The sequence below is a fragment of the Magnolia sinica genome, chromosome 8, assembly GCF_029962835.1.
Source record: "Magnolia sinica isolate HGM2019 chromosome 8, MsV1, whole genome shotgun sequence".
Lineage (NCBI taxonomy): Eukaryota > Viridiplantae > Streptophyta > Magnoliopsida > Magnoliales > Magnoliaceae > Magnolia > Magnolia sinica.
In genome coordinates, this window is record NC_080580.1 from 48,295,168 (window position 1) to 48,318,224 (window position 23,057).

Genomic DNA, 23,057 nt, shown 5'->3' on the forward strand with positions numbered 1-23,057 from the left:
CTAGACAACCACATGAGAAACTCTTTTTTCCCTAGCCTTCGGAGCGGATGCCATTGTTCCTGTCGAAATAGGGCTCCCACTACGCGGGTTTGGTCCTATGACGAAAATCAAAATACCGAGCAGATGGCTCTAGACCTCGATTTGCTCGAAGAGAGAAGGGAACAGGCTCAACTCAAGGTCGCGACTTGGCAACAGCAGGTTGCCCGATTCAATTCCCGGGTAAGGGCGAGTAGATTCCGAGCTAGAGATTTGGTCATCCACAAGACCTTCCAAAACACCAAAGAGCCTGGTTCAGGGACTCTGGGGCCAAACTGGGAAGGACCCTAGAAGATAATGGGCACAACCTGACCATGAACCTATCGACTCGAAGACATAGAAGAGCGACCTCTGTCGCATCTGTGGAATGCCAAACACCTGAAGATCTACTATTCGTGAAGACTAACCTGACCTATCAGGTCCGAATCTACATGTCTACTACTTGGGATCAACAATAATTGACCTACTAGGTCAAAGTCTACATGTTTACTGTTCAGAATCTACAATAAAAATCCCAAAGCTGGGAAATTTAAACTTACATTTGTTGTCTACAATATTCGGTCTACATGAGTCCACTGAGGGCTTCCCTTAGTGCATGGGAAAAACAACCCTCTCACTAATTGCCCGACCCTTAAAGAAGAGGTCGGACCATCAATCAATTCTACTACATGGACTATTGAGGACTTCCTTTAGTGCAAGGGAAAAACACTCGTCACCAGTCGTCTGACCCTTGAAGAAGAGACCGAACCACTAATTAATAACACTACTTGGATTGCGTAATCTACAAACGAGGATCTCTTAGTATAAGGGAAAACAATCCTCCTAAGCAAACTGCTCGACCCTCTATGACAGGGTCGTTGCAGCTAGTCCATCTGTTCTACAACGGCAGAATTCCCTTAATGAAAGGAGGAGTTGAAGAGTTTGCCCCAACGCTCCTACTTGACTAATATGTTCGGCCTAACACTATGACCAATGAACAACCAATCGACTTGCTAAATCTACCTAGAATTCTGTACACAACAATCGTTACAAAAATCTCTATTTTCATTAATATAAAAGGAGTATACATATACGGAAAAAATACAAAAAGAGGGTAGAGAGGTCTGCTCAAAGACCTGCTGAGGTTGGTTCCTCGGTTTTAGCAGGAATTGGGCCCTTGGCTTCCGATGGGATCGGGTCTTCAACGGGGCTGCGCTCGAGGTGGGTCAGGTCGAGCTCGGGGTATAATCCCATAACATCCTCGAAGCACTTCTCGTACCCAAGGTTGTAAATTAGGTCATTCTTTGCCCATTCCTTGGAGGCTTTGAACTCCTCCACCGCCGCTGTCCGAGCTGCCAGGATAGACGGCCTCGGCATCCCTCAATTTTACTCTAAAACTGACCTTCACCTCAGCCAGCTTGGCCTTCCACTTGGTAGCCTTCTCCTGTGCCTCTTTTAGAAGCAAACGTATTGCTTCCAGCTAGGCCTTCGTCTGAGCCTCTCTCCTTCGAGCTTCTTCCTCCACTTGCGCCTCCTTTCGTGCCTCTTTCGCATGAACCCCCATTTGGATTTTCAGAGCTGCAAGCTCCCCCCCAGACTCCTTCAAAGCGGATTGGAGCTCCTTCGCAACGCGTAGCATGTTGCAACGAGCAGACAAGAGAACAAGGGCGAGCTAAAAAGAAACTCATGTCAAAGAAAAAAAGAAATCTAAGTATGAAAGACAACTACTACAGAACAAGGGAAACGTCCTACCTTGTAGAAGAGAGCAGCCACTTGGCCCACAACAGTGACCGGGCGCGTCTCCATCGCCTTAGTAAACTCGGCATCGGGAACATGCCGAACTATCCACGGAGGGAGGCCCTTTGTTACGACGGACGCAGACTTCAGAACCCCTTGGGCCTCGCCATCTTGGTAACCAACAGTACTGCTCGCCTGAGCTTGGGCTGTGGGGGACTGAGCCTCAGGGATAGGCTCTACCCGAACCTCAAAGGGTTGGGCTTCGACGACATGGGTCGCCTCCCGGATTCATCTAAAAAAGGATTAAGAATGGGACTCAAATCATTATGCCTAACATTTGACTTAAATTGCAAATATTAGGATTTTAACAATTATGATGATAGTGATTCCTGCCTGTGTCTTAGTGGCGGTTGCCAAAGCCGGTCTCGAATCATTGCCTGATCTTGTTGGAGGTAGATGAGGATCCTTTAGATATGAGCTCATGTGGCACGAAGTGGAGGGTTTCATGTTCATGATCAAGGATTTTTTTTTTTTTTTTTTGGGGGGGGGGGGGGGAAAATTTTTGCAGTGAATGGCAGCATTGGTTATCGGGTAAGTTGGAAACTTAAATTGTTTAAAGGAAAAAATAATGTGCGAAAGAAAGAGATTTTGGGGAGTTGGGAGGCAAAGTTGGAAGAAAATCTCAAGGGCATTCAAGCCATTAATATTAAGGTGGAAGAGATGGAGGTAATGGAGGAAGAAAGAGCTCTGAGGGTAAAACTGTCTATTGACTACTCAAATTGACCAAAGGAGGTACTCAAATAGAGACATTAGTCAAGAGCCCACTTGTCTCAAGGAAGGCAACAAAAATATGATATTCTTTCATGGCATTGTCAGTGCTTGGGCTAGGAACAACAAAATTTGTAGCATTGATGTGGAGTGCAAGAGATGGAGGGGAAACACCAAGTTTGTGAGGCTGTGCTTCAATTTTATAAAGATTTGCTAAGGCGTAAAGGAGGGGAGAGGCCAAGACTAGATAATCTAACATTCAAGCACCTATCTACTGTAGAAGTGAACTAGTTGGAGACTCCGTTTACCAAACAAGAGGTCAAGGTTGTAGTAGACTCATTGGGTAGGGACAAGGCCCTTGGTTCAAATGGCTTTCTTCCAGGTCTTTTGGGAAGTTGTCAAAGGAGATGTGATGAGCTTTATTTCAATCATTCTGAAGGTTGTGTGGCCGGTTAGTTCAAAGGACTTCATACCAATAAGCCTTTTTATTTTATTTTTATTTGGGGGGGGGGGGTGAGACCTTGGCAACCAAACTTCGGAAGGTTCTTGTGAGCGTCATATTTAGTAGCCAAGGTGCTTTTATTGAGGGTTGGTAGATTATGAATAGCACACTCATTGATCATGAATGTATTGACTTTCATTACAAGGAAGGCAAGAAAGGCATTGTGTGCAAGTTGGATCTTGAGAAGGCATTTTGATCTATAAAAAAAGGGCATTTGATCTATAAAAAAAGGGCATTTTGATCATGTTGATTGGGATTTCTTGGACTACATGTTGGGCAGGTTGAGATGTGGTTGAAGTGGAGAGGCTGGATGCGAGAGCGTTTACTGTTGGCTACCGTGAACCATTTTCCAATCTTGACGAGTAGCTCCCATTGTCTCATCTTCTTCAATGGAGTTATGATTTCACTCCAAAATTTGACCTCATTTCCTGGCAAAGACCTTATACATCCTGACCAGCCTCTGACCCTCATTTTCTTCTATTTAGGCTAAAATCATCATGAGAGACTACCTCTAACAGGAGAAGGCAAAGAAGCTCTAGAATAGGAGCCTTGCGAGGAGCTACAAGGGCTAACATCATTCATCTTTCAACACAAGACTGCTCTGCCCATTTCGTGAACAATTTAGAGGTCTTCAAATCAACACCGCTCACCCCCCCTTTATTGGTTGTTTCTTTGTGGGCCGACATGAGTTTGGTTATGGTTACGAATTATTTTATTTAGCTGTTGCTAAAAGTCATAGAAATGAATTATAATGGGTGAGATTAAATGGTATGTTTGTCTAGGATATAAAACAAGTTTTGGGGTTTCCTTGAGTCATTTTAGGGGCTAAGATTAGTCCTAATCAATGGCAGGTATAAGGATTTAAGTTTACGGTTAGTATGTCACATGTATAAGGGCTGTTGCACACGATTAAGAGAAGCCTCTTTTCTTTGGCAGGTATAAGGATTTAAGTTTAGGGTTAGTATGTCACATGTATAAGGGCTGTTGCACACGATTAAGAGAAGCCTCTTTTCTTTCTTTCTCCGTCCCTTTCTCTCTTTAATATGGACTATTGCTTGAAATTAGTGGACTCTTTGCTTTGTTACAAATTGGTACATCATTAAGTGTGGCTTGTACCAATCTCGTCTCTTTTCATGATTTCTCTCCTATGTTAAGTGGTATTAGAGTGGTCCCTTTTGGGATCCTAGGGCCAGGCCTTTAGTTGATTTGAAGAGCCCCAACTTCTTGGTCATCCACAAGGTAGCAATGGTGGTTGCGGGATGGGACGTGGTGGAGAATTCCGAGTCAAAGTAATTTACTGAATTTAATGGCCAAGATGGCATCGAGGAATTCCTTGATTTGTTGGAGTGGAGAGATTCTTTGATTATATGAAATTCTGGATGATTGGAAGGTGAAATTGGTTGTGATAAAGTTCTAGGGATTCACATTGGCATGGTGGGAACAACTTTAGATGCAATGGGTGCGATAAGGAAAACAAAAGATCATAATCGAGTATATGATGAAGAAACTCCAACAAGAATTTCTTCCAAAGAATATTGATTAAATCCAGTAGGTGAATCGTCAAAGAGTAAGTAATTTTATTTTATTTTATTATTTTTTTAAAAATTGGTTATCTCCTTGCAATATTGTAGAGATCGAGTCTTCAGATGGTCACTAGATTAGTGGATGGGTTGAGGATACTGATCCAAAACCATATGTTCTACACAAATGTGGGTGGGTGTGGATGTGGTGAGGTTGGTGAAAAATATCAAAACTTAGTTTAACTGCGAGGATGGTGAATTTGGGCAACGGAACCTCAAGGTTTGTTAATTGAGGTGAGTGTATAAGTCGGGGCCCCATGTTCCAAAATAAGGGTCGAAAGACCACCCAAACAGGTCAGGTAATCGTTGGTTCGAGTAGTGGTGAGTAGTTGAATTGGTCATGATCGTCAAATCTACGTGATTAGGGTTGTTAATGGGCCAGGCCAGGGATTGGTTTTGGCCTAGATTTTGAATTGTTCAGGCTGGGCTTATCAGATCTAGCCTATTCAAAATTTTCATTTTGCTTGGCATTAACAATGCTACACTTAATGGAAGCATGCAAAATATGAGTAACCTGAGCCATAGATCTGTGGAATGGGAATGGAGAAAATTCACCAACATGACAACCCACAAAGACAATCCCTACTTCGATGTTCTAGAAGTCGACATCATTGATGAAGATCTAGGAGAGAAACAATGCAAGGAGGGAACAAGAAACTCTCCATCTATGATGATGAGGATGAACTCTTAGTGGTTTGACGTCTCATGTATACACCACATGTCATGGAGAGAAATGGTCAACGACACAATTTTCTGAAACTTTACACTATGGGCGGAAAAAATATGTGATATGATCATTAATGATTGAAGTTGTAAGGATATTAATGCAGTGGCATTTTCACACCGAGCTCGAGTGGGGTAGCCTATGGGATGCGGGGACACTCGAGGTGGGCAGTCCGTGTGAGGTGGGCCCATGTGAAGTGGGGTCCACAAGGAGGATTCGGCCGACGTCCTAACCCATGGGATGTTGGGCATGGGTTATGAGATAAAGGGATTGATTTGCCACTCTCTATCAGTTCGAGCTTTTAGAACAAGTGGTTAATTGTCCTGCATCAAAGTGGTATTAGAGCGGGAGGTCTCGTGTTTGAGACTCCTCACCAGGGGTGATTAATGCAGGAGCATTTTCACACCGTGCTCGAATGGGCTAGCCCGAGGGATGTGGGGACACACTTGGGGTGGACGGCCCATGTGAGGCTGGTGGCTTGTGTGAAGTGGGCCCATGTGAAGTGAGGCCCATGAGGAGTGTTCGGCCGACGTCCTAACCCATGGGATGTGGGGACTGGGCTATGAGATAAAGGGATTGATTCCCCACTCTCTATCAGTTCGAGCTTTTAAAGCAAGTGGCTCATTGTCCTGCATCAGATATTGTTTTGTAATATGTGGTGGACAAGCTCAAACTGAAGACAAGAATCCTACACCATACCAAATTACATGGCTCAAGGGTGGCAAAGTCAAGGTAACTGAATGATGCCTTGTCTCCTTCTCAATTGGGAAAGGGTACAAGGATGAAGTGCTTTGCGATGTGGTCAATATTGACACATGCCATATTTCTTTATTTATCCTTGGCAATATGACTTGGACATTATGCATAAGGGCAAGCAAAATACGTTCAGATTCTTTAAGGACAATGTGAGGACAACCTTAGCCTCTATAGCAAGGAAACTAGTCACCAGTCTTCTAGAGAAGATTGGATTTTCCTAACCACAATTCAAGGAGGAATTGAAGGATAGTGGTATTGTGTATGCCCTCATTGGGAAAAAATGTTGTATCTAATGTTGTCAAGGTTTAGAACCATTAGTGGAATTTGAGTTGGATGGATTGTGTCCCATGAGGGACATCCCTAATTTCTGGTTCTAGCTTTTCAATTTAGCTGCTATCAGAAGAGTCCGAAAGACTGAGGAACTACAATGGAAAGTGAATGATTTGCCATTACTTGCCTAGATTACATATTCAATATATTAAGCCAGGTCAAATTTTTTTTTTTTTTGAAGATTGACTTGGGTGGGGGGTATGGGGTACCGCCAAATATGCATGAGACCGGGCAATGAATGGAAGGCAGCTTTTAAAGCAAGAGAAGGCTTGTATCCGTGGTTGGTAATGCCCTTCGGGTTATGTAATAGTCACAGTACCTTCATGTGATTGATGAATCAGGTGCTATGACCCTTCATTGGGAAATTTGTTTTCATATATTTCAACGATATCCTAGTTATCACTTTATCAAGGAGGTGCATGTGCAACAACTGTGAGAAGTGCTAACAGTATTGTAGAAGTTGTACGTGAATCTTAAAAAGTACCACTTTATGACCAATAGCCTCATTTTCAGAGGCTATGTGGTTAGTGGAGACAAACTTTGGGTAGATGAGAGCAGTACTTGAGTGGCCTACACCTAAGACTGTTATTAGTTTGCGAAGTTTCAATTGATTGAATATTTTCAGCTGATTTATGCGAAACCTTTGCACAATCATGGCCCCCATAACCAAATGTTTAAAGAGGGGACAACTTTTATTTAGGAGAAGCAGAAGATGGTTTCAAACCGTTAAGAAGAAGATGTTCAAAGCACCTGTTTTGTTCCTGCTAGATTTTGAAAAGATATTCAAAGTCGATTGTGATGCTTCTCATGTGGGGGATTGGAGTAGTTCTTAGTCAAGAAGGAAGACCTATAGCATTTTTTAGTGAGAAGTTGAACGAGACCTGGTAGAAATATTTGACATGACTTGGTAAGTCTATGTGGTTGTGCAAGCATTGTGGTATTGGCAGCATTATCTTATTTGGTGGGAATTTATCCTATTTTCAATGGGAAGCGTGCAGAGTGGGCATCATTTCATTAGGAGTACATGTCACAACACAAATCTAGCACACAACCAGGTGGTAGATACCTTGAGCAGAAGGGTATCTTTTTTTTTTTTTAAAACCATGAGAGCCAAAGAAGTGGGTTTTGAATTCATTTTTAGTATGTGAGATGAGGATGATTATTTCAGCAATATATGGGCTAATTGTGCACTAAAACAGTAGGGAGAATATTTTCCGTAATATGGATATTTATCTATACACAGACAGGAGGGAGAATATTTTCTGTAAGATGGATATTTATCCTCTTTTTTTTTTTTTGAGATAGAACCGTGGGAAAAGAATACGAATTCCCCTGATGTGACAGTTTCCTCTGTTTTATAAACCAAAAAAGAGGGAAATCAATTTCCTTTTCCTTGCTTTTCCTCAAGAAACAAGTAAAACGACATCCCCCCCCCCCCCCCCCACACACACACACACACAAAAAGGAAAGAAAAGAAAAAGATGACAGTTTCCTTGGTTTTAGAAACCAAAAAAAAGGGGGGAATTGATTTCCTTTTCCTTGCTTTTCCTCAGGAGTTAGGTAAGGTTGCTGACCAAGAAGTTGTTCGAAAATGACTGCTTTTGATATACTGGTTAATAATTCATGAGAGTGGAGAGATTGAGAAGTTGTTGCCCATAAAATCAAGCTAGGTAGAAAAAATGGAGATGTGCCTCTGGAGTTTTATGTGATCGTAGTGTCCTACTCAAACAGAAGGGGAAATTTTATAAGATAACTATAAAACCCACCGTGCTTTATTGGACAGAAAATTGGACAGTTAAGGAACAACATGTATATAGGATGACTGTAGTTGGAATGAGGATGTTGAGATGGATGAGCGGTAAGTCAAGGAAGGATGGAAATAGAAATGAATTCATTTAAGGGAACTTAGGAGTAACACCAATAGGTAATAAGTTGAGGTAATGTCGACTTAAGATGGTTTGGTCATGTCATGTGCAATGGAGACCAAGAACTGCGCTGGTTAAGAGTGAGTTGGTACGAGTTGAAGGCTCTAACAGGCAAAGGAGAAGGCCCATAAGGACTTGTATGGAGGTAGTAAGAGAAGACTTACCTATGGGCTAATTGAAGGTATCACCCTTTATAGAGTGGAACAAGATTCATATAGTGACCCCTATTAATTGGGATAAGGCTTAAGATAATGATGATGAGCTTTTCCTTACGAAAATAATAAAATCGTTATGAATATTGTTACCATTATGAATACCTTGCTCATAACCAAAAAACAAATAACTGTTGGATTTCACAATTTTCTATAGTTTTCCATTTCCTGAGTATTCCACAGTGGTTTTCCATTTCCATATTTCGAATTCTCTCTCAATGAATTGGCCTCCCAAGTTGCCCTCTCAGGGTGAACCCGATATTGGAACCAGTGTTCGAAATATCGATACTATCGGCCGATATTATCGGTATCGCACCACTGCGAGACGATATACTCGCGATAACCTCCGGAAGATACCAAAAAATCCCAAATCCAGATATCGGCCGATATTATCGGCGATATCGCACGATATATCGACAATATCGCGCCATTTCCTCTCCATTATTGTCGGACATCAACGCACGGACAGTCACGGGTAGATTGCAGGGGACTCACGAGTCCCACTGTAGCTAACCACCCACACACACCATAAAAGTCGGATCCGAGCAATGGAAAATCAAAAAAAAAAATTGAATCAGAAAAAAAGAGAGAAAGAAATCGAAGGGTACCTGTTGTAGCGGTGATCGGAGGTGAGCCATTCGACAGGTAAGTGCCTTTTCTTCCCATTTTCTTCATCTTCCCTTTTTCTCGGAGATTCCGGCGAGGAATCAGGCCGGATCGACTCACCGTTCCGGGCCGAGATTTGAGGGGACGAATCGGACTGTGTTGATGGCGGCATGGAGGTGAAAATGAAGAGGGAAGATGAAAAGAGGGCGGAGGGGGAAATCGGGTTGCGTACTGAGTAACGTACGCTCTTATCGTACTGACTAAACTCTGTAGGCCCCGCTGTTAAGCATTTAGTTCATCCATGCCGTCCATCCGTTTTTCCAGATCATTTTATGGGTGGGGCCCAAAAATAAAGTATATCAAACTCTCAAGTAGACCATACCAAAGGAAACAGTGGAAGTATTGATTTCCACCGTTGAAATATTTATAAGGCCCCCAATGATGTTTATTTGTCATCCAAACCGTTCATAATATCACAAAGACATGGATGAATGGAAAAAAAAAATATCATCTTGATCTAAAACTTCTGTGGGCCCCCAAGAACTTTTCAATGGTAGACTCCAATTCAAACTGTTTCAGGTGGTGTGGTCCACTTGAGCTTTGGATATGATTAATTTTTCTTTCAAAAGACATGAAATTATATGATAAAATGGATGGACGGATTTGATAAAATGTATAAATGACAGTGGACCCCACAGAGTTTACTCCGTACACAGTGCCCAATCCGCTTCAGCGGATGGAAATCGGATTGCATACTCGTTACTCAGTACGCGTTTATTGTACTGAGTAAACTCAGTTGTGGTCCACCTTGAATGTGTGCAGTTTATCCAATCCGTCCATACGTTTTTTCACTTAATTTTATCCGTTGAGCCTAAAATTGAGGCATATACAAAGCTTATGTGAACCATACCACTGGAAACAGTGGGAATAGTGATTTCGACCGTTGAAATATTTCTAGTGCCCAAAGTGATATTTATTTCTCATCCACCATGTTCATAAGATAAAAAAGACTTGGATGAAGTGAAATAAAAAATATCAGCTTGATCCAAAACTTCGGTGGCCCCTAGAAATTTTCAATGGTAGACACTCATTTCACACTCTTTCCTTTGGTGTGGTCTATTGATATTTAGATTTTTTTTTTATTTTTTTTTGGTATATGAACTGAAATTAACTTTTAAAATGGATGAACGGTGTGGATCAAATAGATAAATCACAGTGGATCCCACAGAGTTTACTCCGTACACTTAGCATACTGAGTTACTCAGTACGCAATCCGCTTCCCCGTCAGATGGGGTAAATGCTTTCCACCGTTGAAATATTTCTCCACTGATTTCTATGGTGGGGTCCACTCGAGCTCTGGATCTGAGCCATTTTTTAGCTCATGCTATAAAATGATCTCTTCAAATGTATAGACGGTGCAGATCTAAAAAATACATCATGGTGGGACCCACGTAACTTGGCTATCATGCCCCCGTCACTGACGGGCGGCATTCCTGGATTGCGTACTCAGTACGCTATTATCTTACTGAGTAAACTCTGTTGGGCCCACCGTGATTACACGTGTTTTATCCACGCCGTCCATCCGTTTTTACTGATCATTTTAGGCGTTGAGCCCTAAATTAAACCATATCCACGACTCAAGTGGGCCACATTACAGGAAACAGTGTTGAATGAACGTTGACCATTAAAAACATTGTGGGAGCCATAAAAGCTTTGGAACAACCTGATATTTATTTTTTCCCTTCATCTGGGTCTTTAGGACCCAATCAACAGATTGGATGTCAAATAAACAGTACAGTGGGCCTTAGGAGGATTTTAATGGTGGATATCCAATCATTATTGTTTTCCTTTTGTGTGGTCCTCCTTCAATTTACATCTTATGATTTATTGTATCAATCCCTAAAATGATCCATAGAAATGGATGAACGGAATGGATGAAACAAATACATTATGGTGGGGCCCACAAAGCACCGTCCACCAGCCATGAGGCCGGTGATGTGTTGATGTAATCAAGTTATGTGGGCCCACCATGATGCATGCGCGTTATATCCATCCTGTCCATCCATTTTGTGAGATCATTTTACAGGCATGGGTTAAAAAATGAAGCAGATCCGAACCTCAAGTGGATCTGTTACGCCTTCTCATGTCCCAACACAGCTGCAACCTATTGGAATTCCCGTAGGTTCGGATGCATAGGATCATTCCGTAAAGGGCAAAGAGAACATGAGGCTCTACGGACGCGGATTGCCTCCGAAAGGGGAAGTTCCTGCCCTCAGGAGCTAAGTGGGTCCTCCGTGATCTTTGTGAGCAATCCACCCCGTTCATCCGTTTTGCCACCTCATGATAGGAGGTGAGCCCAAAAATGAGGCAGATACAAGACTCGAGTGGACCGCTCCGCATGAAAAAAGTGAGCAACGAAATGCCTTCCGTTGAAACCTCCCTGGGTCCACCCTGATGTTTACATGCCATCTAAACCGTTCATAAGGTCACTCCTACTGTGATGAATTGAGAACATGAAACTATTAGCTCGATAGAAAACTTCTGTGGCGCCACGAGTGTTTCAACGGTGAAACTTCAATCCTCGCCTTTTCCTATCGTGTGGCCACTTAAGTTTTGGATCTTTCTCGTCAGGGGGAGTAGCCAATGGAGATTGGTTTCACCAGTCCAACTTAAATCGATCCTTGTGTTTTTAAATATGACCGGTTTGGATTTCAGCAAAAAGTAGGAAAAAAAAAATGGGTGTTTGCATGAGAAAAAAAAATCGGGATGCAAATGTGAGTTCTCTGTAAAATAATGGTGCAGATTATTATGTTAGTTCTGCACCATTTAAAAAACGGTGGTGACTTTTCAAACGTACACGTGGCATATCTGTACAGCAATCTCTGATTTTGCCCTTCGAATTTGGACCGTTTGCAGTTTACTTTTAAGCATCCATTTGATATCTATTAAACGGATGGTTAGGATTACCTCATCAGAAAATTAAAGTCGGGAATAACGGTTGAAAGAAAATTAAAGTCGGGAGATGACACCATCCTCCACAGGACACGTGGCAGTGTGAGTCATCGTTAGGGCCCACCAATATATTAGGCCGTATAATGGATGGTTGATATTTCACAAACACACGAAGTGGACCCATCCACTACTTCTCTTTTCAAAATTTCCCCAATGAATATGTGACCGTTAACATTGTTGTTTTCTACCATCGGTTCTTGATCTACTGTGAGATGGATAGAACCGCCCATTCCATGTGGGTTTTCAACCATTTATGATCCTAAGTAGGGGTAACTAGATGGACGGATCAGATTGATTTATTATCCTGTTACGTGTACTGTGAAGAAATGTCTCTACGTTCTTTCATCTACACCAGATTCTACACACGTGATATGTTGGCAGGAAAAGAGTAGCAGTACCTGAACTTCTAATTATGCTGCTGTATGTGATAGTTCGTATTTTTTTAATATTTACGTTTGAAAAGGTTCACAAGAAAAGAGAGAATCATGGAACCGGTGTCTATATCATGCTCTGATTTCATAGCCAATCCGTCTCCTCGCGCACTGACGGGTCGTGTAGCCAGATTGCTCAAGTGACGCACCAAGTACTTCTAGTTGCACCATGATACTTGAATAGTCCAATCTATTGATCTGTACCATCCATTAGATGCACAATACATGTCATGGAGAACCATGTAAAAATCACACCAATCGGGCAAATCTAAGCGTCCAATGCCATGTACATGTGGATGGTGCTCTATGGACTATTCCTTAAAATAATCTAACAAAATGGATGAGTGTCATGGATATACAGCACATGCCCCAAGGTGGGCCCTAACAAGTACTAATATAATATTATTTTACAGATAAAATATGTCGGGAGGAAGAGGAGGTAGGCAACCTGATATAGGGTGGACGTACGGTCGGCCCATTCCCGATAATCGATTCGGGAGTATATGTAATTTGTGTGGTCATGTATCGAGGAGTGGTGGGGTAACCCGCTTAAAGGAGCATTTAGCGGGAGGGTATCGCAATGTTGTGGATTGCCCGAAGTGCCCACAGGATGTGCGAGAACAGATGAGGACCATATTGAAAAAAAATGTGAAGACAAAAGATGAACGACATGCACGGGAGAGGGAGATTAGGGAGGAATTGGGGCGGCCACCATATGCAGGTGAGGATGATGTAGTGGATCTCGATAATGATGATGATCCCGAATACAGACGTGCAATTCAAGAGTCCATACGGGATCAGTGGGAGAGGGATCAGGATAGGAGATGGGACACAAGTAGGCCTAGATTTGAGGGGTCTATCCATGAGCGTGGTGGGGGGAGTGGAGCAGGGGGGAGTGGAGCAAGGGAGAGTGTTAAGGGTGGATCAGGGGAGGGTAGTAGGCGGGGAGGAATATGGGGCATGGGCAGGAGTAGCAGCATGCGGGTACCGGATCTACCTTCAGATCCGAGGATGTACAAAGAGGCAGGAGGGACACAAAAGAAAATAAAAGAGATGTTTAGTGGAGGGGATGTGAGGAAAAAAGTTGGAAAATTTATAGCAAAATTTTTTATATATGATCAAATCCCCGCAAATGCCGCAGCAAGCCCGCACTTTAAAAATATGATAAGTGAAGTGCAGCGTGGGGGTGAGGGTGTGCAGCCTCCCACACCCGCCCAGATCATGGGAAAATACTTGGATGATGAACATGCAGAAATGAAAACATACGTTGATTCGTATCGGCAGTCATGGGAGATGTATGGCTGCACCGTCATGTGTGACGGTTGGACCGGACCGACGAAGATGTCGATTATAAATTTTATGGTCTATTCCAGGGGACGGGCGGTGTTCCTAAAGAGTATAGATGCGAGTAGTAAGATCAAGGATTTTAACTACATTTACAAACTAATGCACAACGTCATGCAAGATGTTGGGAGGAGAAATATTGTGCAGTTTGTTACGGATAATGGAAGTGCATTTGTTAAGGCGGGGAAGGATATTCAGAGCAAGTATCATATGTATTGGACCCCCTGCGCAGCCCATTGCATCGATCTCATGCTGGAGGCGATCGGGGATAGGCCATCGGTGAAGACTGTAATTACTGATGCACGGCTTATCACAAACTTTGTATACAACCACAGCTGGTTATTAGCCGCAATGCGCGAGAGATGTGGTGGGGATATAGTGCGCCCCGGAGCGACGCGGTTCGCCACAAATTATATTGCCTTAAGTAGCCTTCTCAAACACAAACAGGGGTTACGAGAGCTTTTCGCCTCTCATGATTATGTAGAATGGAAAAAGAGGTTGACAAAAGTAACCTATAGAATTGAAGAGTTGGTGCTGGGAAATTCATTTTGGGATAAAGTGCGTGGTGTTGTGGGTATTATAGAGCCTATTTATGTGGTGTTGAGGATGGTGGATAATGAGACAAATCCGTCGATGGGGTCGTTGTATCCGTCTATACAGCTGATGAAAGAGGCTATCATGGTTAAAGCTCCCAATGCATATAAGTGGGTGCATGCAATAATAGACGATCGTTGGGAAAGAACGCTTTCTCACCCACTACATCAGGCCGGTAAGTACCTATATGGATTTTTTTTCCCATATGCAATAATAAATGAGAGTTGTATTGATGTGTATATATTGGTTTTCAGCATATTTCCTAAATCCCAAATACCACTACAGCCGGAACCTCTTCGATGATAATTCATTAAAAAGGGCTGTGCATGAAGTGTACGATCACTTATTCCCCGACTGTCCAGGGAAAGGCACCTTTGGTAGTGAGGTAAATATGTTCCGCACTTACATTATCCTTATCTTCATCTCAATCATTAAACACTTATTCTAGTTGCTATACACCATCAACAGATTGTTAAATTCCGCGACGCAGTTGGGATGTTTGGGTGTCACCCTGCAGTGAAGTCAAGGAACACCATGATGCCATGTGAGTCACTGTAGTAAACTTAACTTTTATATTATTTTGAAAAATCTAGGATAATGAAAGAATCTTATGATATGCAGGCGAATGGTGGTCCATGTATGGGACTGACTGTGAGGTTTTACAACGACTGGTTGTCCGTGTGCTTGCACAGACGGTGTCCTCGTCACCCTGTGAAAGGAATTGGAGTACATTCTCTCTCATACATACAAATAAACGTAATAGAATAGGGTATGAGAGGCTTCAGAAGCTAGTGTATTGTCACTACAATATGAAGTTACGAGAGAGGTTGCTCCGCTCGGAAAGAAGAAGAAAAGCACAGGAAGACCCACTGGACCTGATGACAGTCGGACAGCATGCATATGCTGAGGATGCGGAGGATGACCTAGTTTACCAGTGGGTTAGATCGGATGACTTAGATACCTCGGATGGGCGACCAGAGCCACATATTGCGGCAGAAGCAGAGACACAAGGGATTAATGTTGACAAACATGTGGAGCAGCAGAGGTCTCCTGATGAAGCATTCGACCCATTAACGAGGAGTCCGGAGGGCAGCCCGCGGCAGTCACTATCACGCGGGACACGTGGCGGGGAAACATTATCTGACACCGAGACTGAGTCAGAGAGTGATGCAGGAAATGAGTCCGGTGATGATGATGGCGGCGATAAGGGTGACGATGACTCTGATGACAGTAAGGATGATTATGATGGTGGTGGCAACGGAGATGGTGGCGACACGGGTGGGAGTCAGGATAAGAGGCCTCTTAGCCCTTTTACCAGAGAGGAGAATTTTGATCATTCCACACAGGACCCTGACCATGGTTCTCGTCCAGGAGAACCACGACCTCGTCTTGTTTACAATAAAACATACACGCGTCAAAAGCTACTGCAGAAAAAGAAGACTCATAAACTTTCAGATTTTGAAGAGGAACTGCTAGCAAAATGCATGAGGGACACTAGCGTTCGTGGCAAGCGAGGTGGCTCTAGATTTGGATCACGGACGAGGGAGGGGAGCTCGAGTTACAGGCCACAACATGAATCTGGATCACAAACACTGGAGAGTAGCTCGAGTTCTGTGCCACAGTATGGGCATGGATATGGACCTAGTGGATATGCGACGAGTGACTCCAGCAGTTACGGCACATCATTTTTCAACCCTGGTCAGGAGTTCACTTCTGCATATGGGCAAGGATATGAGCAGCAGTATGGATATGGCCAACAATATGGATACCAAGGAGCTTCATATGTGCCCTTCCCAGATCCATATCAGTTACAGACTGTGACGATTACACAGTACCCACGAATGGGCGTATTGATTCAGTTTGGAGAGGATGAGTACCAGCGTTATGTAAGGGAGTATCTTAACTGGTACCACTCTACTATGACTTGGGCACAATATTGTCAAATTGTGGAGCAGCAGTACTATGCCCAGCCCCGTCGAGATGGAGATGATGATTACGAGCCACCACGCAACTCTATGTAGGTCTAGACCACAACTAGTCCCCATCATTGATATGTATATTTATCAAATTTTACTTCTTCAGTTCTTATTTTGCTTTTCAATGAATTGGTTGTGTTTTCATACATGACTATGATATATTTATAAATATCATTCATTCAATTTAAATATAGTTGCATTAGTTCAGTTAAACACCGCATAACTTAGGACCCTATACAAAGGAAATTTATTATGTGAATCTTTTTTTTGAGATGTTATGATTTAAAAGTGTGTATTAAGGGCCTTTTTAACAATCCCCAAAGTTTCATTAAAAAATTCAACCATTTTCCCAATGTTTCCCCATGTTTCCCAAAAAGTGCGATAAACTATGCGATACAAACGATATATCCCGTGCGATAACCGATACGTATCTGTATCTCAAGGGTGCGATACATTGTGCGATACCGATATTTCGAACACTGATTGGAACTTCATGGAGGAGGGTTAGCTGGTCACTTTGGACACAACAAGGGCGTTTAGATTTCCTCAGTTAAGGAGCAAATCTCAATTTGAATTTAAATTCACTCTCAGGGAGAACTCGGTGTTGGAACTTCATTGAGGAGGCTTAGTTGGTCACTTTGGACGCTACAAGACCATCTCTCAATGGTGAAAGAGTTACTTTTGGCCTAGGTTACAAAGAGATGTAACTAAAATAGCGCCCGTTCCAAATGGGAAGACTTTGGTATGGACTTTGTGTTGGTTCTTTCGCACGCTCAAAGAGCATGCATTCTTCTGTTTTTGTGGTAGTTGACATGTTCTCGAATATGGCACGCTTTTTCCCATGTTGAAAAACACTTGATGCTATGCATGTGGTGAACCTATTCTTTGAAGTTGTATGTTTGCGTAGGGTTTCAAGCAGTGTTTCAAATATTGATACTATCGGCCGATATTATCGGTATCGCACCACTGCGAGACGATATACTTGCGATAACCTCCGGAAGATACCAAAAAATCCCAAATCCAAATATCGGCCGATATTATTGGCGATATCGACGATATCGCGCCATTTCCTCTCCATTATTGTCGGACATCAACGCACGGACAGTCATGGGTGGATTGCAGGGGACTCACGAGTCCCACTGTAGCTAACCACCCACACACACCATAAAAATCGGATTCGTGCAATGGAGAATCAAAAAAAATAAAATTGAATTAGAAAAAAAAGAGAAAGAAATCGAAGGGTACCTGCTGTAGCGGTGATCGGAGGTGAGCCATTCGACAGGTAAGTGCCATTTTCTTCCCATTTTCTTCATCTTCCCTCTTTCTCGGAGATTCCGGCGAGGAATCAGGCCGGTTTGACTCACTGTTCCTTCCGGGCCGAGATTTGAGGGGATGAACTGGATCGGACTGCGTGGATGGAGCCATGGAGGTGAAAATGAAGAGGGAAGATGAAAAGAGGGGTGGATGGGGAAATCGGGTTGCGTACTGAGTTACGTACGCTCTTATCGTATTGAGTAAACTCTGTAGGGCCCATTGTTTAGAATCTAGTTCATCCATGCCGTCCATCCGTTTTTCTAGATCATTTTATGGGTGGAGCCCAAAAATAAAGTATATCAAAATCTCAAGTAGACCATACCAAAGGAAACAGTGGAAGTATTGATTTCCACCGTTGAAATATTTATAAGGCCCCCAATGATGTTTATTTGTCATCCAAACTGTTCATAATATCACAAAGACATGTATGAATGGAAAAAACAAATATCATCTTGATCTAAAACTTCTGTGGGCCCCCAAGAACTTTTCAACGGTAGACTTCAATTCAAACTGTTTCAGGTGGTGTGGTCCACTTGAGCTTTGGATATGATTAATTTTTCTTTCAAAAGCCATGAAATTATATGATAAAATGGATGGACGAATTTGATAAAATGCATGAATGACAGTGGGCCCCATAGAGTTTACTCCGTTCACAGTGCGCAATCCGCTTCGGCGAATGGAAATAGGATTGCGACTAGTTACTCAGTACGCTTTTATCGTATTGAGTAAACTCAGTTGTGGTCCACCTTGAATGTGTGCGGTTTATCCAATCCGTCCATACGTTTTTTGACATAATTTTATACGTTGAGCCTAAAATTGAAGCATATACAAAGCCCAAGTGAACCATACCACTGGAAACAGTGGGAATAGTGATTTCAACCGTTGAAATCTTTCTAGTGCCCAAAGTGATATTTATTTCTCATCCACCATGTTCATTAAGATAAAAAAGACTTGGATGAAGTTAAATAAAAAATATCAGCTTGATCCAAAACTTCGGTGGCCCCTAGAAATTTTCAATGGTAGACACTCATTTCACACTATTTCCTGTGGTGTGGTCTATTTGATATTTAGATATAATTTTATTTTTTTTGGGTATATGAACTGAAATTAACTTTTAAAATGGATGAACGGTGTGGATCAAATAGATAAATCACAGTGGATCCCACAGAGTTTACTCAGTACGCTTAACATACTGAGTTACTCAGTACGCAATCCGCTTCCCCGCCGATGGGGTAAATGCTTTCCACCGTTGAAACATTTCTCCATTGATTTCTATGGTGGGATCCACTCGAGCTCTGGATCTGAGCCATTTTTTAGCTCATGCTATAAAATGATCTTTTCAAATGTATAGACGGTGTAGATATAAAAAATACATCATGGTGGGACCCACGTAACTTGGTGACGTATCGTGCCCCCGTCATTGACGGGCATTCACGCTGGATTGCATACTCAGTACGCTCTTATCTAACTGAGTAAACTCTGTTGGCCCCACCGTGATTACATGTGGTTTATCCACACCGTCCATCCGTTTTTACTGATCATTTTAGGCGTTGAGCTCTAAATTAAACCATATCTACAACTCAAGTGGACCACATTACAGGAAACAATGTTGAATGAACGTTAACCATTAAAAACGTTGTGGGAGCCATAAAAGCTTTGGAACAACCTGATATTTATTTTTTCCCTTCATCTGGGTCTTTAGGACCCAATCAACAGATTGAATGTCAAATAAACAGTACAGTGGGCCTTAGGAGGATTTTAATGGTGGGTATCCAATCATTATTGTTTTCCTTTTGTGTGGTCCACCTTCGATTTACATCCCTATAATTTATTGTATCAATCCCTAAAATGATCCATAGAAATGGATGAACGGAATGGATGAAACAAATACATTATGGTGGGGCCCACAAAGCACCGACCACCAGCCATGAGGCCGGTGTCAGGGGGAGTAGCCAATCCGTCTCCCCGCGCACTGATGGGTTGCGTAGCTAGACTACTGAAGTGACGCACCAAGTTCTGTGGGGCCCACCAAGATGTATGTGTTGTATCTACACCGTCCATACATTTAAATATATCATTTTAAGGCATGAGACAAAGAATGAGTCAGATCCACTGTTTTCTGGGCTTTAGAAGATTTTAATGGTGGATGTCACTCTCTCCACTGTGTTCTATGGTGGGGTCCATTTGAGCCTTGGATTTGACTCATTCTTTGGCTCCTGCCCCAAATTGATATCTTCAAATGAATGAACGGTGCGGGTACAACAAATATATCATGGTGGGTCCCACAGAACTTGGTCACGTCACTTTTGCAGGGGCAGGGAGTAGCTACTTGGTCACGTCACTTTTGCAGGGGCAGGGAGTAGCTACGTCTCAACCTGTCAATAGCTAATCCGCCTCCCACACGCAACCTGTGATAAGCTGATGTACATACGTGTCGTGCAAGGACGAGCAGCGTACGTGCCTCGAGCTCTGAGCTCTGAGTTGTACGAACGGTTCAGATGAGATCATACCTTTACCTCAAAATGTCCCTGATTTTGTTCATCCATGATGTTGAATGTTTGGTACATGGTATCAATGCCATTCAAAATGTGATCCATGTGCAGGCAGATGCATGCTCCATATTGTATGTAAAGTTGTACAGACGGTCTTGATCTAATGGGCACCACATGTAGAGTCTAGATGGTGCATTTGGCCATATGAACGGTCCACACGTAATGGGCAATGTAAAAAAGTACAATCCAGATTGCTTGTGCAGCTATATGGATAGTTCACATCTGATGGGCAACACATAGGCATGATCCAGATGGTGTATACAGCCACACAATGGATGGTCTAGATCTAACGGGCAGCGTACACTCAATCTAGATGGCATGTATAGCCATACGGATGGCCCAGATCTAATGGGCAGCACAAAAGCAGTCTAGATACTTTATAGTCGAGGGGATCTACGCCCTTAGTTCAAGAGCCATGGACCGTTACAATTATCAATCAAGAATCCTCATGCCCATCTGGTTTTTAGTTCAGGAATCCTTGTCAAGAGTACAGCGTGCATGATCAAAGAACAATGTGCAAATGGTCATAATCTACTCATTGTTATGATCCATGCCATCCACCCGTTAACTGTTCAAATGATGACCACTAATTAGTGTTCAAATGATGACCACTAATTAGATGGCCCCTAATTATTAACTTATTGTTGGCATCAAATCCCATTATTCCATGTGGTGTGGCCCATCTGAGTGGTGGATCTATCTGATTTTGACTCTATCCAATCTCAATGGATAGATAAAATATTATTTTACAGGTAAAATATGTCGGGAGGAAGAGGAGGGAGACAACCTGATATAGGGTGGACGTACGGTCGGCCCATTCCCGATAATCGATTCGGGAGTATTTGTGATTTATGTGGCCATGTATCGAGGAGTGGTGGGGTAACCTGCCTAAAGGAGCATTTAGCAGGAGGGTATCGCAATGTTGTGGATTGCCCTAAGTGCCCAAAGGATCTACGAGAATAGATGAAAACCATATTGAAAAAAATGTGAAGTCAAAAGATGAACGACATGCGCGGGAGAGGGAGATTAGGGAGGAGTTGGGGCGGCCACCATATGCAGGTGAGGATGATGTAGTGGATCTCGATAATGATGATGATCCCGAATACATGCGCAATTCAAGAGTTCATACGGGATCAGTGGGAGAGGGATCATAATAGGAGGTGGGACAGAAGTAGGCCTAGATTTGAGGGGTCTATCCATGAGCGTGGTGGGGGGAGTAGAGCAGGGGAGAGTGTTAGGGGTGGATCAGGGGAGGGTAGTAGGCGGGGAGGAATATGGGGCATGGGCAGGAGTAGTAGCATGCGGGTGCCGGATCTACCTTCAGATCCGAGGATGTACAAAGAAGTAGGAGGGACACAAAAGAAAATAAAGGAGATGCTTAGTGGAGGGGATGTGAGGAAAAAAGTTGGAAAATTTATAGCAAAATTTTTTATATACGATCAAATCCCCGCAAATGCCGCAGCAAGCCTGCACTTCAAAAATATGATAAGTGAAGTGCAGCGTGGGGGTGAGGGTGTGCAGCCGCCCACACCCGCATAGATCATGGGGAAATACTTGGATGATGAACATGCAGAAATGAAGACATACGTTGATTCGTATCGGCAGTCATGGGAGATGTACGGCTGTGCCATCATGTGTGACGGTTGGACCGGACCGACAAAGATGTCGATTATAAATTTTATGGTCTATTCCAGGGGACGGGCGGTGTTCCTAAAGGGTATAAATGCGAGTAGTAAGATCAAAGATTCTAACTACATTTACAAACTAATGCACAACGTCATGCAAGATGTTGGGAGGAGAAATATTATGTAGTTTGTTACGGATAATGGGAGTGCATTTGATAAGGCGGGGAAGGATATTCAGAGCAAGTATCATATGTATTGGACCCCCTGCGCAGCCCATTGCATCGATCTCATGCTGGAGGGGATCAAGGATAGGCTGTCGGTGAAAACTGTAATTACTGATGCACGACTCATCACAAACTTTGTATACAACCATAGCTGGTTATTAGCCGCAATGCGCGAGAGGTGTGGCGGGGATATAGTGCGCCCCGGAGCGACGCGGTTCGCCACAAATTATATCGCCTTAAGTAGCCTTCTCAAACACAAACAAGGGTTGCGAGAGCTTTTCGTCTCTCATGATTACGTAGAATGTAAAAAGAGGTTGACGAAAGTAACCTATAGAATTGAGGAGCTGGTGCTGAGAAATTCATTTGGGGATAAAGTGCGTGATGTTGTGGGTATTATAGAGCCTATTTATGTTGTGTTGAGGATGGTGGACAATGAGACAAATCCGTCGATGGGGTCGTTGTATCCGTCTATACAGCTGATGAAAGAGGCCATCATGGTTAAAGCTCCCAATGCATATAAGTGGGTGCATGCAATAATAGACGATTGTTGAGAAAGGATGCTTTCTCACCCACTACATCAGGCTGGTAAGTACCTATATGGATTTTTTTTCACATATGCAATAATAAATGAGGGCTGTACTGATGTGTATATGTTGGTTTTCAGCGTATTTCCTATATCCTTAATACCACTATAGCCGGAACCTTTTCGAAGATAATTCATTAAAGAGGGCTGTGCATGAGGTGTACGATCACTTATTCCCCGACTGTCCGCGGAAAGGCACCTTTGGTAGTGAAGTAAATATGTTCCACACTTACATTCTCCTTATCTT

General features: G+C 42.9%; 2 protein-coding genes and 1 long non-coding RNA gene across 3 annotated transcripts in view; all 3 read left to right on the top strand.

Moving 5' to 3' along the window:
• The window catches only part of LOC131253296 (uncharacterized), a 62,081-nt gene that overhangs the window by 12,201 nt on the left and 26,823 nt on the right, over positions 1-23,057 (top strand). The window lies entirely within an intron of this gene.
• Positions 3,242-7,501, top strand: LOC131253297 (uncharacterized). The gene is made up of 2 exons (XR_009175076.1): positions 3,242-3,873; positions 3,959-7,501. It is a non-coding gene; the product is annotated as an uncharacterized LOC131253297 (long non-coding RNA).
• On the top strand, positions 14,897-16,660 carry LOC131253295 (uncharacterized). Its single transcript, XM_058254247.1, has 2 exons — positions 14,897-15,080; positions 15,158-16,660. The coding sequence occupies exons 1-2, from the start codon at positions 15,032-15,034 to the stop codon at positions 16,555-16,557; spliced, it is 1,449 nt and encodes a 482-aa protein (XP_058110230.1). The 5' UTR covers positions 14,897-15,031; the 3' UTR covers positions 16,558-16,660.

Coding starts and splice junctions, on each gene's coding strand:
- LOC131253295 (XM_058254247.1), top strand. CDS start 15,032: ATGTTTGGGTGTCACCCTGCAGTGAAGTCAAGGAACACCATGATGCCA. Junction 15,081..15,157: donor AAGGAACACCATGATGCCAT/GTGAGTCACTGT, acceptor TATGATATGCAG/GCGAATGGTGGTCCATGTAT.